The sequence below is a fragment of the Cyrtonyx montezumae genome, unplaced genomic scaffold (genome assembly GCF_038088225.1).
Source record: "Cyrtonyx montezumae isolate F1298 unplaced genomic scaffold, pur_monq_1.0 scaffold_13, whole genome shotgun sequence".
In the NCBI taxonomy this organism is placed as follows: domain Eukaryota; kingdom Metazoa; phylum Chordata; class Aves; order Galliformes; family Odontophoridae; genus Cyrtonyx; species Cyrtonyx montezumae.
Genome location: NW_027071859.1, coordinates 13641317 through 13656255, shown reverse-complemented (window position 1 = coordinate 13656255; position 14939 = coordinate 13641317). Strand labels below are relative to the sequence as shown.

At 38.1% G+C, this 14939-nt stretch overlaps 1 protein-coding gene across 2 annotated transcripts in view; it reads right to left on the bottom strand.

Moving 5' to 3' along the window:
* Nucleotides 1–14939, bottom strand: part of NOL10 (nucleolar protein 10) — a 450419-nt gene that overhangs the window by 416152 nt on the left and 19328 nt on the right. For both annotated transcript variants that reach the window (XR_010621877.1, XM_065730723.1), the window contains exon 14: nt 386–512. Coding sequence is in view for 1 of the 2 variants with exons in the window: in XM_065730723.1 (XP_065586795.1) it covers nt 386–512 (127 nt within the window). In the remaining variant the exon portion in view is untranslated. The remainder of the gene's footprint in view (nt 1–385; nt 513–14939) is intronic.

The window sequence follows — 14939 nt, the reverse complement described above, 5'->3', positions numbered from 1 at the left end:
TTTGAAGAATCAACATGGTGGAAGAAATACAGTACCATATCAGATCATAAAACTGCCACCCTAGGCTCTAACCTAGAGTAAGAACAAAAATACTTCAAGAGTTTTCAGATTTTCCTTCCAGGCATCTTCTAACAAATTCAAAACTGTGAAAAAGGAAATCTTTTACAACAAATCAAAGAACAAAAAGTCATCAGTCTGCTATATTAACAACCAAGATGACTGGAAGAAACTACTGCCAATGAATTTTAAACGGTTCTCCACATTTCTCTCTGATTTCTCTCTGAACTACAAAATTTATATTTGTGAATGATAAAAAGAAAACAAACAAAACAAGCAAAAAACCTGAGCAAAGATGTCAGCTAACGAGGAGATTCATATATTTTACCTAAGTTTTCAAGGTCTTTTCTGGTTACAAATTTGTAGTCATCATAAACTGTGCTCTCTGGATTCTCTTCCAGTTCTTCAGTCAAGTTGTCCAAGAAGGAACACCATTTTGGGGCAGGTCCCAATACCTGTGGATATTACAGTTAGAAAATTGCACATCCTTACAAAAAAAAAAAAAAAAAACAACCATCCGGTTACATTCTCTGCTACTTTGCTGTAATGAAAGAATAAATGAATCCCTCTGACGTCAAATACACCTTTAAAGCAACAGCAGTTAGAGAACAACAATTAAACCTACTGCTTGCACTACCAATAGGAAGTGCAACAGATTATGCAAGCATTATTTTAATGTAGGTCATTTATTTGAGATCAACAAGTTAGAGGCTTCAAGTGTTTCAAGAGATCCTAGCCTGACCAAGTCATTTATCAAAAGCTCAAAGCTAAATGTTATAAATACAATTAAGAAGTTAACTAAGGCCACAAGTATTAGCTAATCTGTAAAGCACAGCTGGATCGTAAACTCATTAGTTCACTAAACAGTCATGTCAAATCCTATTCTGCCCTATTTACTTTAATTAAAACAGAACATGACAGGTATATTTAATGTACTTTTATTCAAGGAAAATTCAGACCGAGTGAAAAAATAAAGGGAAATGTTGAAAAACAGAACTTGCTATTTCCACCACAAGGCAAAGGAATTATTTAAACAATATTATATTGCACTATCAACTTACTTTTCCACACACACTTCCTCCAGCTTCCCAAATTAATCATTATCTCCTTTCACTTTTCCCTCCCGCTGTTCTGATTGAAATTCCTCTCTATCATGATACACACAGACATTTTCAACTGTTCCAATATTATTATTTTAGTAGGTGAGCTAGCTCAATGGAAAAATCCAACACCACATATTTCTCTCCAAAGCAAATCAGGTGGCACTCCAGAACATAAAGTAGACATTTAACTCCTACAGTGGGACTATGAACCTGACTTCCATTTATATGCTAAAAATTCACATGAAAAACTCCAGACACACCCACACGTATATACAATATGCAGTTTCTTTAACAAGAGACATGTATGTCTACTGTAAGTAGTCTTTGAAGAAGTCTTAGAAGACTTCTATGTCTTCTTTGAAGAAGACATAGAAGAAGTCTTTGAAGAAAACTATGGACAAAAATTGTAAGCTGTATTCTAGATCGTAATATTCTACTGATATTCTAGACTAACACTCTAGACAATAATATCCCACAATACCATGGTCTTTGTATCTAGCACAATCTGTCTTGAGCTGAGAACTCTAAAGGCTTGTTTTTTTTTTTATTTTTTTAATGGAATCAAAGACTTATAGGGGTTGGAAGGGACCTCTAGAGATCATCTAGACCAACTCTCCTGCCAAAGCATGCTCCCTAGACCAGGTTGCACAGTGCTGCATATTTTATTCCAACTAGTAAGAGCTTCCAGGGAAAGCCCTAAGATCTCATTGACAAGAAAGTTTTCACTCCTTAATGCATTAAACAAACTCCCTCTTGTGATCTTATAACAGCTTAGACATTATACAACTTTCAGACCAATTTCATGTCATCACTGCAGATATTCCATGTAGGTTTTCCATTCTTCAGTTATTTCCTCCTGAATTCACTACTAAATACAAGTGCCAAATTTTTGAATTGATTAGAAAGTAGTCTAGAATTATAAAAATGTACCACTGGTTTTCATGCAACTAAATAAACGAGCTGTCATTTCTTCATTACCAGACCACTGAAACACAACTAGAATAGGGAAATCGTCTTTAAAGTTTACCTAACTAAACATACATTTGATTACACAAGAAATTAAGTACAAGTTTCTGTGCTGATGATTTTTAGAAGTGAGGTTTGAGAATCCTCAGCTCTCCAGTTAAATACTTTCCCTTCATTCCATCATGCTGACACATTATGTAAAGATTGCTATCACCTCAATAAACTTTTTTCATCATTCGTATCTGAATAGCACTATCTGTTCAAGCCTTATGCAGCACACATTACTCATTAGAATTTAGACAACTCCAACCAATAAGGGTAATCCTCAGGTGAGATCCTGACTGGTGTAAATCTTTACAGGAAGAACTAAAGGAGATGTTTCAGGAATAACAGAAAACAGTTTATCTGCTCTTCAGCTATAGGTCCACTCACTGTTCTAAGTACCCCCGTACTCAAAAGGATATCAAGAACAGCACTTTTATGGCATGCTCTGTGCCATGATACACGTAAGAGCAGAAATACTTGACTTCTAACTACAATCTGCGAAACAAGTCAGATGAACACATCACAGAAAACAAGTCAGATGATTAATGGAAAAAAGCAGTGGCAGAATACCAGGAAAAAATAGAAAGTCCAACAGCTATTGAAATTCTGCATGTACACTGACCAAAAGGAAAACTCGATAGTGATGTTTGTGCAAGTCTTATTGCCTTGTTTCCCTCTCTCCCATTCCAGGGAAACCACTTGTATACCCAGTCTTGGACACCTTAGGAGATGAAGTTTGTATATTAAAAGGGATAAAAAAGGCAAGCTTTTCACCAAACACAGTAACAAAAGCATAAACAAGAAACTTCTATCTCCTGCAGTTGCAAATTCTTCAGCAACTTAGAATGCCACTGCACCTCAGCTGCAGAGTTCAGCGCGCCTCTGTCATCCACTGCCAACACTACATCACATGAGAGCACTGAGGTCACATGGAAATGAGAGCTCCTGTACCCAGGTACAAACTCCACAGCTAAAAGCCCTTACCACACAATCCAGCATGAGGTGGCTATTGGAACATCTCCACTCAAAGCTGGAGTGTCAGAGCACGTAGTACAGAATTCTGTAGAAGTTTTAGAGGGAAATAATAAATAAATAAAATAAAACCCCAGCAGTGTAACTGCGTGCATACTATGGGAACCAGATTGCATTAAGGTAAGATTCACAGGTGCACCTTTTCCCCTGTATCAGGTCAGTAGTTTCCATCCCTGCAGCAGCACACGTGGAAAAGTTGGGCTCCACAGTCTCACATTTACAGTATTTATGACATATCAGGTAAGTTTCTCTGTGAGTATCAGAGAAGCTACATACAGCTAATGGGAAAATCATCATTAAATGAGTGCACAGCTAAACCTGGCTCTTGCTCAAGTATTTCTCAGGCTTGGAAAACCAGACATCATCACCAACAGTGATCGAAATAGTATTTTTGCTATGGTCATTATTATTCCATTTGCAGCAGAATTACCACTTCTTGAAATAATCTCCACCAATTTCCAGTGAAAGTGAAGACTGTCTTTAAAACTATTTTTGCCTGTGAACAGAGCAGCCCAGGCTGTGGGCTGAGCCAGCTGGCAGCAACACAGGCAGACAGGTTCCTGCTTTCCCTCCTTCCTCTGAAAGGTTTCCAAACAAGATGTGATCAAGGCACCGGGATCCTCCGTTGCTGGGGGAGGCCACAAGGTACCTCTGCTCTTGAGCAGGAGACACAGAGCAGGGCATGCTGACCAGAGACTTCCAACTGCAGCTCCCATTCAGCATGGGTACTATAGGTGATTTGCCTTTGATCCAAACCACATGAAGCAAAGATACAAGCTTTCAGCTAACGTCATTAGTACCAAGCCATCTAATGCCAAATTTCTATTAGCACACGTTAGAATGTCTTCCCCTCCTCCCCCCACCCTGTAGACACAAAACAAAATATGACAAGTAACGCAGCATGTGACTCATCTAAGTTCACAAGCTGCTTCCAGGGTAAGGCCAAACTGCTCAAGAATAGGAAGAGAAAAACAAGTTGACAAATATTTTGTAAACACTATGAAGTAACTTCAAAGAACACAGTTCTATTTTACAAGACAATTCAATCCTCTTGTACCACCACGTACCTTGCACGGTACGGCTCTGTGCAGCACCGTACTGAGGGCCATGCCTAATTCTCGAGGATCATTCTGCACCTTCCCTGCAATTAATGAACATGAGGAGAAACTAGGTGCTACTCCTAGCCCACACTAGATGCTCCTTATCCTCTGCCTTAGCACCAAGCAGCACCTGCACACTTTTAAATGACGCATGACAATTCAATACCAAAAGGACGAGTCTGATCCTAGCTCATTTTAAACATGGAATTCACTCAAAAGCAGCAAAGCATGCTCAGCAGCTTCTACAGTCAGATGCTGTGAGATTTAAATTAATCAACTTTAAATGCACAAACCAGCATGTGTGCACACAAGAATCTGCTTGAAGATCTGCCAGCAGGTACGAGGGAGGTGGTCCTGCCCCTCAGTTCTACGCTGGTGAGGCCTCACCTGGAGTACTGCATCCAGCTGTGGAGTCCTCAGTACAAGAAAGACAAAGACCTGTTGGAGTGCATTCAGAGGAGGGTCACAAAAATAATCCAAGGGGTGGAACACCTCTCCTATGAGGACAGGCTGAGGGAGCTGGGGCTGATCAGCTTGGAGAAGAAAAGGCTACAGGGAGAGTCAATTGCAAACTTTCAGTTTCTAAAGGGGAGCTATGAGAAGGGGACAGATTCTTCAGCAGGATCTGTTGTGACAGAACAATGAAAATGGTATCAAACTAAAAGAGAGGAGATTTAGACTGGATATAAGAAAAAAGTTTTTTACAATAAGGGTGGTGAAGCACAGGCACAGGCTGCCCAGAGAGGTGGTGGATGCCCTATCCTTGGAGACACCCAAGGTCAGGCTGGATGGGGCTCTGAGCACCTGATGGAGCTGTGGTGTCCCTGATCATTGCAGGGGAGTTGGGCTAGATGACCATTAAGGGTCCCTTCCATCTCCAACAATGCTATGATTTGAGGGATCAAGTCTATAGAAATGAACTCAACAGTTGGGCTTTCCTCAGGGAGTCAGAACAAGTTCCAAAATCTATTTTTTAAGACATTAAACAGCAAATCTCTGGAATAATTCATACAAGACAATGACTAACTCCTTAGCTACTATCAGCTATAAGATGTCAGAAATACATTAAGAGCCAAATAGTGACACTCCACCCAACTTTTATTTATGTATTGTAACAATTAAAAACATGCAAAGGAGTTCATAAGAAGCAGAGATCAGATTTTAAAGAACTAAATTGAATTTGTCAAGTCTAAACTGCCTAAACTCCCTCTGGAAAACTAACAACATGCATGTGGACATCATTCAACAAAACACTTAAGTGCTTCCAGAGTCTTTGCAGAGCAGGACAGCACCATGCAGCTTCACAGCATCACAGTCCTAGTGTCTGTATCATGCCATACCCACAGGAACACATATAATTACAAATTTAAAAATGAGTATGAAAATATAAATCTCTGTTCTTTCATAACACAGTGTAAAAGTAAAAGCTCCTTTCAAAAATCTTAAAATTGTTCCTCCATCCTTTACAGGTGTTTAAGTTAGGCTGTAAGACCTTTGAGAGGTAGCAAAAATAATCAAGTGCAGTGACAGCATTCACTGCCATTCTATTTAAATAACGTCAATTACAACAAAACCAGCAGATCTTTAAGGTCCTCAGCACATTTCTGGGCACAGTGTGTTGTGTAGTATTACCAGTTAGACCATAATTTTAATAACTGCAAGGCAGGGTATGGACTGGCTAATGAGAAACAGTTCATGCTAATTACTGCACAGAAAGGAGGCTGCAAGTGAAGCTATTGAATATTTTCACAAGTGACTGCCACACACACTGGGACAGTGCCCAAGAAATGTACTAATGACAAAAATACCAGAAAAGAAGGGTCAAAATCTCTCAATGAAAAATAGCTACCCTGAAAACTACAAAGCTGCAAATTGGATGATATTTATGGCAGATCACTACCAGATGTTAAGAACAGAATAAGTAAAACTGATACTATCTGACCACAAGTCAATAGAACAGTCATAAAGCCACTGTATTTAAATAGGACAGCGATAATAATTCAGCAGAGACATCTTGCTAAGTTTCAGATAATCAAGTTCAGGATACACACGTTCAAAGTGTGACATGGACAGTAAAAGCCACTGGGATGATCTGTGAAGCAATACAGCTATCAGAGTAGCACTGCCAAGTTAGCTAAACCTCAGAAAATGTGTGGCGATAATAGGAAGAAGCAAACAACTGACTTTAAGATGAAATCTGACATAGTCATGGACAAGATGATACAATCTGAATGCCTGTAATAAAATAGCCTGGGACATCGCGACCCAAGAAAGACCTCCATTGCACTGTTCCCATTAAAGAAAATTCCTTGAAGCAATTTAACACAGAACAATTCTTTTCTAAGTTAAATATACTTTATACATATGACTCAATGCTTTCACATACATATCTACCTGTAGGACACATACATACATATATGATATGCATATATACACATAATACACACACACGCACTTCATAAAATGGCATAATCATTTTAAATTTGTAACCATTTGCTGGAGAAAGCAAATGCACATCTACACATGCACACATTCAGTTCCAATTATGCTACTCATCAGGAGAGGGAGATTACAGAAGGTCTAGTGAAGGAGAAGAAACTGGGCAATCTCCAGGGTGTGGGCAGTGATTGAAATGTGCAATTGTGTTTTCAAAATAATTAGCTCCCTAATTGCATAGCCAGGTTTAATTAATGCAATTACATGAGTAATTAATTACTATTCATTTTAAGAGTACCGGTTTTAATGTTTTGTTCTCTAATTTTAAGAATTAGATGGATCTCAATATGTAATAATTTTGAAAAGTTTCCATCATGGGCATCGAAAAGGGAAGAGGAAAAACAATACTTTGCTACACCCTGTTACCCCTCATGGTTCCATCACTCACAATCAGTAACTCCCAAAAAACAGATGTACTATTTCTAGCTCCTAAGTGTGAAAACCTCTCTCTCACCATTATTTCTGTGCTTTCGGGCTTGGGTATGCACAGGCCACGTACTTCAGGGAAGCCACAAGAGCTCCAGGATGACGTTAACCTTGTTATGTTTCTATCCACTATGTTTCCATATACAGTACTTATCCCGTGGCAACCAATGTCCTCCAAACAATTCACAATTTTCAATATCATCCTGCCATTACATTCTATTCTACTTTTTCCCTACGAACACTCTATAACTCCAGTTGTGCCCTTTAAATCTCATAAGTAATCCCATTTACCTTATGAGTAAAATTCTTTAATTCTCTAAATTAAATGGATTTTGACAGTAGACTCCAAGTGAATTACCCACACGCTCTCATTTTTCATTTCATGCTTTCATTCACTTCACATTATTATATGGTGTAGACTTGATACTTTTACAGCAACTAACTTCCATGGCCAACAAGTAGAGCTCACAGGAGCACAGCTATGAGCAAGAGATTAAATAGCACTTCTCTTTTCTCCCCTCTTTGTTCCTGACAACAGCATTATGTTTGGTTTTAAGCCTATACACTCATAAATTTCAATGAACTATACAATGAATGGGCTTTTTCTCTCATTCTAACTCCAGCACATCCAGACATTTTTTGGCAGATTCATTAATCTGAGGGAGGTTGGTTTTTCTACCTTTCACTGTGCTATGGGAGCTGCCAAGTGAGCCACTTGGAGGTTTTGCTCCTTTAGAGAACATATTAAAGGAAATGTTGCTTTTAAGATCTTTCCAGAGTTAAACAAGAACTGCTGCAGGAACTTGCACATATCTTCTAGGAATTCAATACTAAATCTTTCTTCCCTGGTAGCTATCAAATAGTAACAATATTTTTGCTTTATACAACACTTCTCTTTCTAATCCTAAACAGTCTGGGTTTGTAGGTGGTGCACTGGTTTTTTTTATTAATCTCAGACTCCAGAAGCTGGCAGATACTAGTCACTTACCAGCCACAGGCCTGCTCTCACTGAACTGTCTTCTCATTGAAGCTACCACTTTCTGAGGAAGGCAAAGGTCCTGTTCCTTGTAATGCTGAGAAACAAGTGCCCACAGAAATAGCAAATAACTTTTCAGCAAAGACAGAACATTACTTGTCAAAACTAAATAAAAACACTAGAGTAATTCTCTCAAGACAGGAAGAAAAAGTGATACTTCTCAAGTGAATTACCACCGGTGGTATTAAGGAGTCTAATGCTTTTATCAATATCCCTATCACATTCTGACACGCTGACATAAATAAAAGACAGTATCGGTATGGTCTGTTTTCTATTTCTATCTATTTGCTATTACTCAAATTCCTCATGCTTATTTTTTTTTAATTCCGTCTAGACATACAGAACTGCGAAGATCTGATAACAGAAAATAAATAAAAACTTCAAGTGCAAGAACCCACTACTTTCATATTAAGTCAGCTAATCAAATGAAGCTAGAGGTAAGAGAATGGCTTCTCAAAGCACACCTTAGAAAACATGACTACCTTCAAGTGCTTTCCCACCACAGAAAATGAATTAAAAGTACCCCAAACTTTCCAAGCACACCACCACTCTTGCCCGTCATTTTCAGAAATGATGGCAGGGAAAACAGGTAACAAAAGTGAGAGGATTCATTATTGCCCTGGATATATCAGCTGTATCAGGAAAGAACTTCCATACGAGTTCTACCTGCTTCAACATGGTAAAAGCGTGCATCAAAAAATGTAACAGCATCTCTTGCAGTACTAAAGGCATGGGCCAAGAACTGACAAAACTTCAAAACTATCACTTACATTGATTTTATTACGTATGTAATAGCTGCTGATTGCAACCTCCAAGGAAAGAAGAACTAAGAATAAGCTAGGAATGCAGAATCTCTGATGGAACGGGAAACTTCCCAGCTGTCACCCTGCACAGTAACTTGCTTCTCTCTTCTGTGTCTAGAAACTGGGGTCATGCAATGCAAGCCAGATGGCAGGTAATTTTACAACATAATTATCTTTAAGCTCATGAAAACCAAATTGATTGTACTGGATTTCAGAACACGACCTGCATTTTACAGATATTTGGGGAATGCTACAGATAAAAAAAAAAGTAATGGCAAGTGCTACTAGTGTACTACTTTATGTAACAGACAAGCCACTGGGAATCTAGGAGTATGTGAGCTTCTGATAATTCCCTATCATGGCAGTTTAATTGCTCTTAGCAAATCTGGCAGCAAGACTGGTCTGGGTGTTTACAGCACTTCTGCCAGACAACACACAAGAAAGAAAAAGCAGCTACCTGTTAGGAATGTGCAGCTCCTCCAGACAGATAACGAGGACACCTTCACAGAAACCAACCTACAGAGCACAATTTTAATAAGAAGTTTTATGTAACTACGGAAATAATTTTTTGTGAGTAGGAAATATATGTCAGAATGTTTCTAAACATTGGCTTTCACACATTTGATTAGCTCTATTCACCCATCAGGTTTGCATGAGAGCAATCTTAAATCCCCACAACTTCGGAACTATTTTTGCAAAGAAGTCATAACTCAGCACATTTGCATCACTAGTAATGCAGCCAGGTGACAATACAGATTAACCCCAAGGCTCTCTACTTTTGGAAATACAATGTAATCTTCAGCTGAAGTTATCACTCTGATAATTAACGTGTCTTTTGTCTTTTCTGATAAAAAAAGCTTAAAAACACACATGCTGACAGAACATAGTACATTATAAAACTTCCTTCTCAGCAATTACATTTTTAATTACTTGTGATATAAATAGCACTGCCCACTAAAGAAAAAAAGAGGGCAAACGTTGTCTGTCACACTTCTTCATAATCCATCCATCCTGCTGAACTACTACATCAGCAGCAGCACCACCATCTACAACAGATTTTACAGGAAGCTCAGAAATTGCTTCCAGTTATCACAGACTGGTGTTTTTCTTCCATGTATGTGTGAAAAGCAGTACCTTCTTTCAGCCAGTGCATGGGAAATGGAGGATATCCTTTGTTGGGAATAAGCCTAGTGTGTTATTTTTCAGTTTGATAGTGTTTAGGTTAAAAAGAGGAAGTCCACATTTCTGTTTATCAAGATAAATAGGTTTTTTTCCTTAGCTTGTTAATACTGTGAGATGGGTGATGTATCATCCAGCAGGCATTCTTGTTATACTGTTTGCACAATTTTATGTATAAAGGATTAGAATGTTCTGAATGGAAAATTGTTCCAGAAGGATGATATATGAAAACTTAAAATTAGCTTAAAGGCCAAAGATGCATTTAACTTAATGGAAAGTTTTTAACACCATCCCAAAGCATCACCGTAACATGCTACACCGTGACATCTCTGCTTTATAGTAATTTCACAGATCCTGAAATAAGCAAAACTACAGTTAAGACCAACATTTCCCATTCTATGTCATAAATATTGTATTATTGTTTTACAACGTTTTATTCCCAGGGAATGAAACATGTTTTCTGAATAGAAAAAAAAAAAACTCTTGGCTCAAATTCAGTTCCATGGTTGCTTCCCACCTTACCTAAAAGGTCCTGAGGTAACAGCTGCATTGACGTAGATGAACAATTGTCTTCTAAAAACAATTCAGCCTAATCATACCGTCTTCAAGAAGACAGTTGAAACATTTCAGGATGAGCTAATATTACCAGTCAGAAGACACGAAGACATCCTAAAAGAAATCAGAATCTCACAGGCTAGTGAGAATCTTTTCCATTACTGTCAAAGTGCCAGTCACTACAACTACCTGAAAGGAGGCTGAAGCGAAGTAGGAGTTGACCTCTTTTCCTGGGTAACTAGTGAAGCAACAAGAGTTAATGGCTTCACGTTGCACTAGAGAAAGTTCAGGTTGAATATTAGGAAAAAATTTATTCTCAGAAAGGGTGGTCAGGCATTTTAACAGGCTGTGCAGGGAGATGGTGGAGTCACTGTCCCTGGAGGTGCACCCTTGAAACATTTCCAACAGACCTGATCTAGGAGAGCACCAGGATTTCAGATGATTTTCCAAAACCACCTGAAGAAAAGCCAAAGATGCTACAGGATTTATTTTTCTTAAAGAACTTAATATCTTCCCTACACCAAAAGTACATTGCTTCTAGCCTCACGGGGAGTTTTCTGCCAAGACTGCAGGAAAGTAAAACAAAAACAAAACAAAATCATCCAGAACACAGAATATTACACTCAATTAATTAAAACCTTAACTGCTCTCTTCTTTTAGCAACCCAATGAATAGAGCAAATTTTAGTTTCAGTATGTATATGTGGCCCAAAGTTTCAAGTCCAATAAAGGAGACAAGAATGGTTTGAAATATCTGCACTAAGATGAGATGCGTTCGTGTAACCAGTAGTAAACATTCAGAATAAATAACATTTGTGTTTCTCTCTTTCCATCCAAAGCATCCAGAAGCTAATATGTAGGATCTGAAAAGAGAACATTACTTAGCATGGAAGCTGACAGCTTAGCTTAAATTTAAGATAATCCAGCTCACTTTAGATCCCAGTCCAGTGAACCAAGACGTCGGTAGAGTCCCTTCCTCCCTTCACTTCTTTGGACAGAACCAGGTTGCACTAACTGACTCAACTTATGTTTCTGAGTCAGTAGTCTGAAAAGTATCCCAAGGTGCACACAGCTCTCATTTCAGTCTTCCAGAGGCACACATCAAAGCGATGTACCAGGAAGCCAGCTGGCAAGAAGCAGGCTCCAAACGTTTGCATAAACTGCAAGTTAACTATTAAACTATTGGCAAACAGCCTGATTCCAGTCAGAGGCACTTGCCCTCATTAAAGCCCAACAAAATAAAACAAAAACAAAGTCTCTAAGCAAAGGCGCTCAAGATGTTACCTATATAAAACAAACATTTCATTTTAATGGTCAGATTCAGCTGGGATTTTACTCACTCTCTGTACCATGTACCTGCACAGGGCATCATTTAAAACCTAATCTGCCTGTTCCTTCTAGTAAACCCCTCATTGTTCCCCACCTCTACTAATAGTTTGCAGACAAAAGAAACAACTGCTCTGATTATTATTTTTTCTCTTTTTTCTTTTTTAAGAAAAATATAGTCCTCTCAGACATTCCGAGTCTCAAATGTCATACCTATCATGCTGAAAATCCTGCACCAAAAGCTGAAGCATGCTATTTCATTCACAGACAATATTATGATAGCTGTTGTCAACTCCTTCATAACCCTGAAGTTCAAGAGAAACAAGTCATTTTTTGCAATGGAAATTGAGCTTTGGCATTAACAGTGGAGAGAACGGGCACATGTAGACAGATACTTCATTCAGACATGAGCTCAGTCAGACTGTATTCCAAGCTAGCCAGACACCAGCTCCAGTTCAGAAGTCATACAGCTACATTAGCACAGTGCTGTGCCCACACCAATAAAACCTGCTGAGAGGCTGAGTCCTATGCTGTCTGGCCAACTCCAATCAAGGAGAAAGGATGCTGGGTGATTCTGCATCCATCCATGGAGATATGCTCCTGTGCTGTAAGACTTCTGCACATCTCTTCTGAAATGATTTTTTTTCCTAATTTGTAAAGTAGAGCCCAGCACCATAAAATCCAAGATTTTAAGCATTCAAGGTACTCCCTTGTAGTTACACCAATGAAGACTGAAAAAACAAAAACAAAAAAACCCTCAAGAAAGAGTAGTAATTACTAACACTACCGGGCAACAAGGGCTGGAGCAATCAAACACAGAAGTACTTCCAGGAGCCCTGAAACACAACTATCCTCCATAGCAGTAGTTTTTCCCTCAGGCATTTATTCTGTTGTGGCATTTTAGGATTATAATTTTGTTCTTGTCAGCATCTCAAAAAGAGAGTCACGGATAGCATTTAAGATGTGCCCTATCTCAAAGCAAACAAGCAAAAGGAAAATTAAGCTATTCTCTGAAACAAACAAACAAACACACACACACAAACAAACAAACAACAACAACAAAAACCAAGCAAACAAACAACAGAAAACAGTGAATCCTAGTTCTTACAAAAAGCCAGAAATTTTTTCTGAAAGAAGATCAGGTAAAAGAGCAAATCACTGTCTCTCTCACGCTTTGCTCCAGAGATGCACACAACCAAACTCATCTTTGTTTGTACAAAGGAAATTATTCAGTGTTCCAAGTACAGGTAGAAGACATGCCTTAATAATCTACTGACATACAAACCAAAGGACAGGTGTGCATTGCTAAGCTCAAATAACGAGCCCCAAAGATCAAGGAATAAAAGGAGAATGTGAACACATTAATAACATTGAGTTTTCCTTAATAACAAATGCCCTGGAGCCCTAATGCTGACTTCTCCATTTTATATTTTCTTCATTTTCTCAATTTAAAAGGAAGATTAAAGAAATAATAATAATAAATACAGCCAACAAAAGCAGCTTTTGTGAGCTACATACTCAATTTTTAGGAAATGTGGCAAGTAACCCTTCAGTTACACTATGCTATTTATGCCAGTCCTTTCATTCTCACCACTGAAAAGGGAGATGGCAAGTTAGCAGAGTATGAAAATTCTGCTTTTACATCATCTTCTACATTTAACTCTTCTGTTGTCTAAAGTGAATATTACATGTTCTGTACTAACTGAAAATACTCACTTGCAGTGAACTAGAGATTGCTGAATTAAACAATCATTCCAATACTTAAGGTCCTTTCATCAGTCTTCAGCTGTGAAGCCACTGACATGAACTGCAGGAGTTTAGCTTATTAAAAAAGCAAATGTAGCCTGGCTGGTAGCCTTGAAACAAATTTTAAGTGTCCTTATAGACATTCAAAATAAACCAAACAACAAAAACAGCAAAACAAAATAAAAAACCCTCTTATTTATATTTATCTTTTAGATTAATCCTTTGGGAACCAATCTTGGATCCATTTGTATGTTCACGTGTCACTGTGAACCTAAAACCCATAAGAAGTTATGATTCAAGCAAGTCCAGGTGGACCTAATCAGAGAATACTGAAAAAGAAATATGGTTTAATGTTGATTTTCATTGGAATAGCCTGTGTCCTGAAAAAGTACTGGACAGTATTAGGCAGTATTTATGTTCACAACTAACGTCTGTTGAGCATAATCTTAGAGCTAATACAGAATGTTTACACTTCTTAGCTAAAAATTCCGTATTCAGTTTCAGAAACATAAATACAATACTCAGAGTGGATTATGTGAAAGTGACATTTTTTTAAAGAGCAGAATAATTTTTTTTATTATTTTGATTATCGTTGCAGACTATACTAACTAGAACAAACTCTAGCAACTTTTATATCTAGTGACAAATCAAGAAAATGATTTTATTTTTTTAATGCTCCTCTAAGATGCTACAGTGGTACAGTTCATCTATCAAACACACCTGAAAACAAAAAAAATCTCAGTGTTCAGTTTTCAGACAGAAGCTGAACCCTAGCCTTAGCATCACAAAGAATGCTTTTTTTTTCCCCATCAGAATTATTTAGATGAAGCAACTAGACAATTCAAGTTTTAAAAATTGAACAGACTGAAAACATGTGAGTTCGCCTTCTCCAATCCACTAATTAGAAAGCAGATCGATAAAAAAGTGTTGGAGACCTACTCCCCAAACCTTAAAAAGGAGAAGATACCACAGTGTGTTCTACACATCTACCTACTAGTAAGACACGGTTTAAAACAGAAAAACATTTGTTCTTCCTCCGCCCTTTGTCACCTAAAGCATTGGACAGCTTC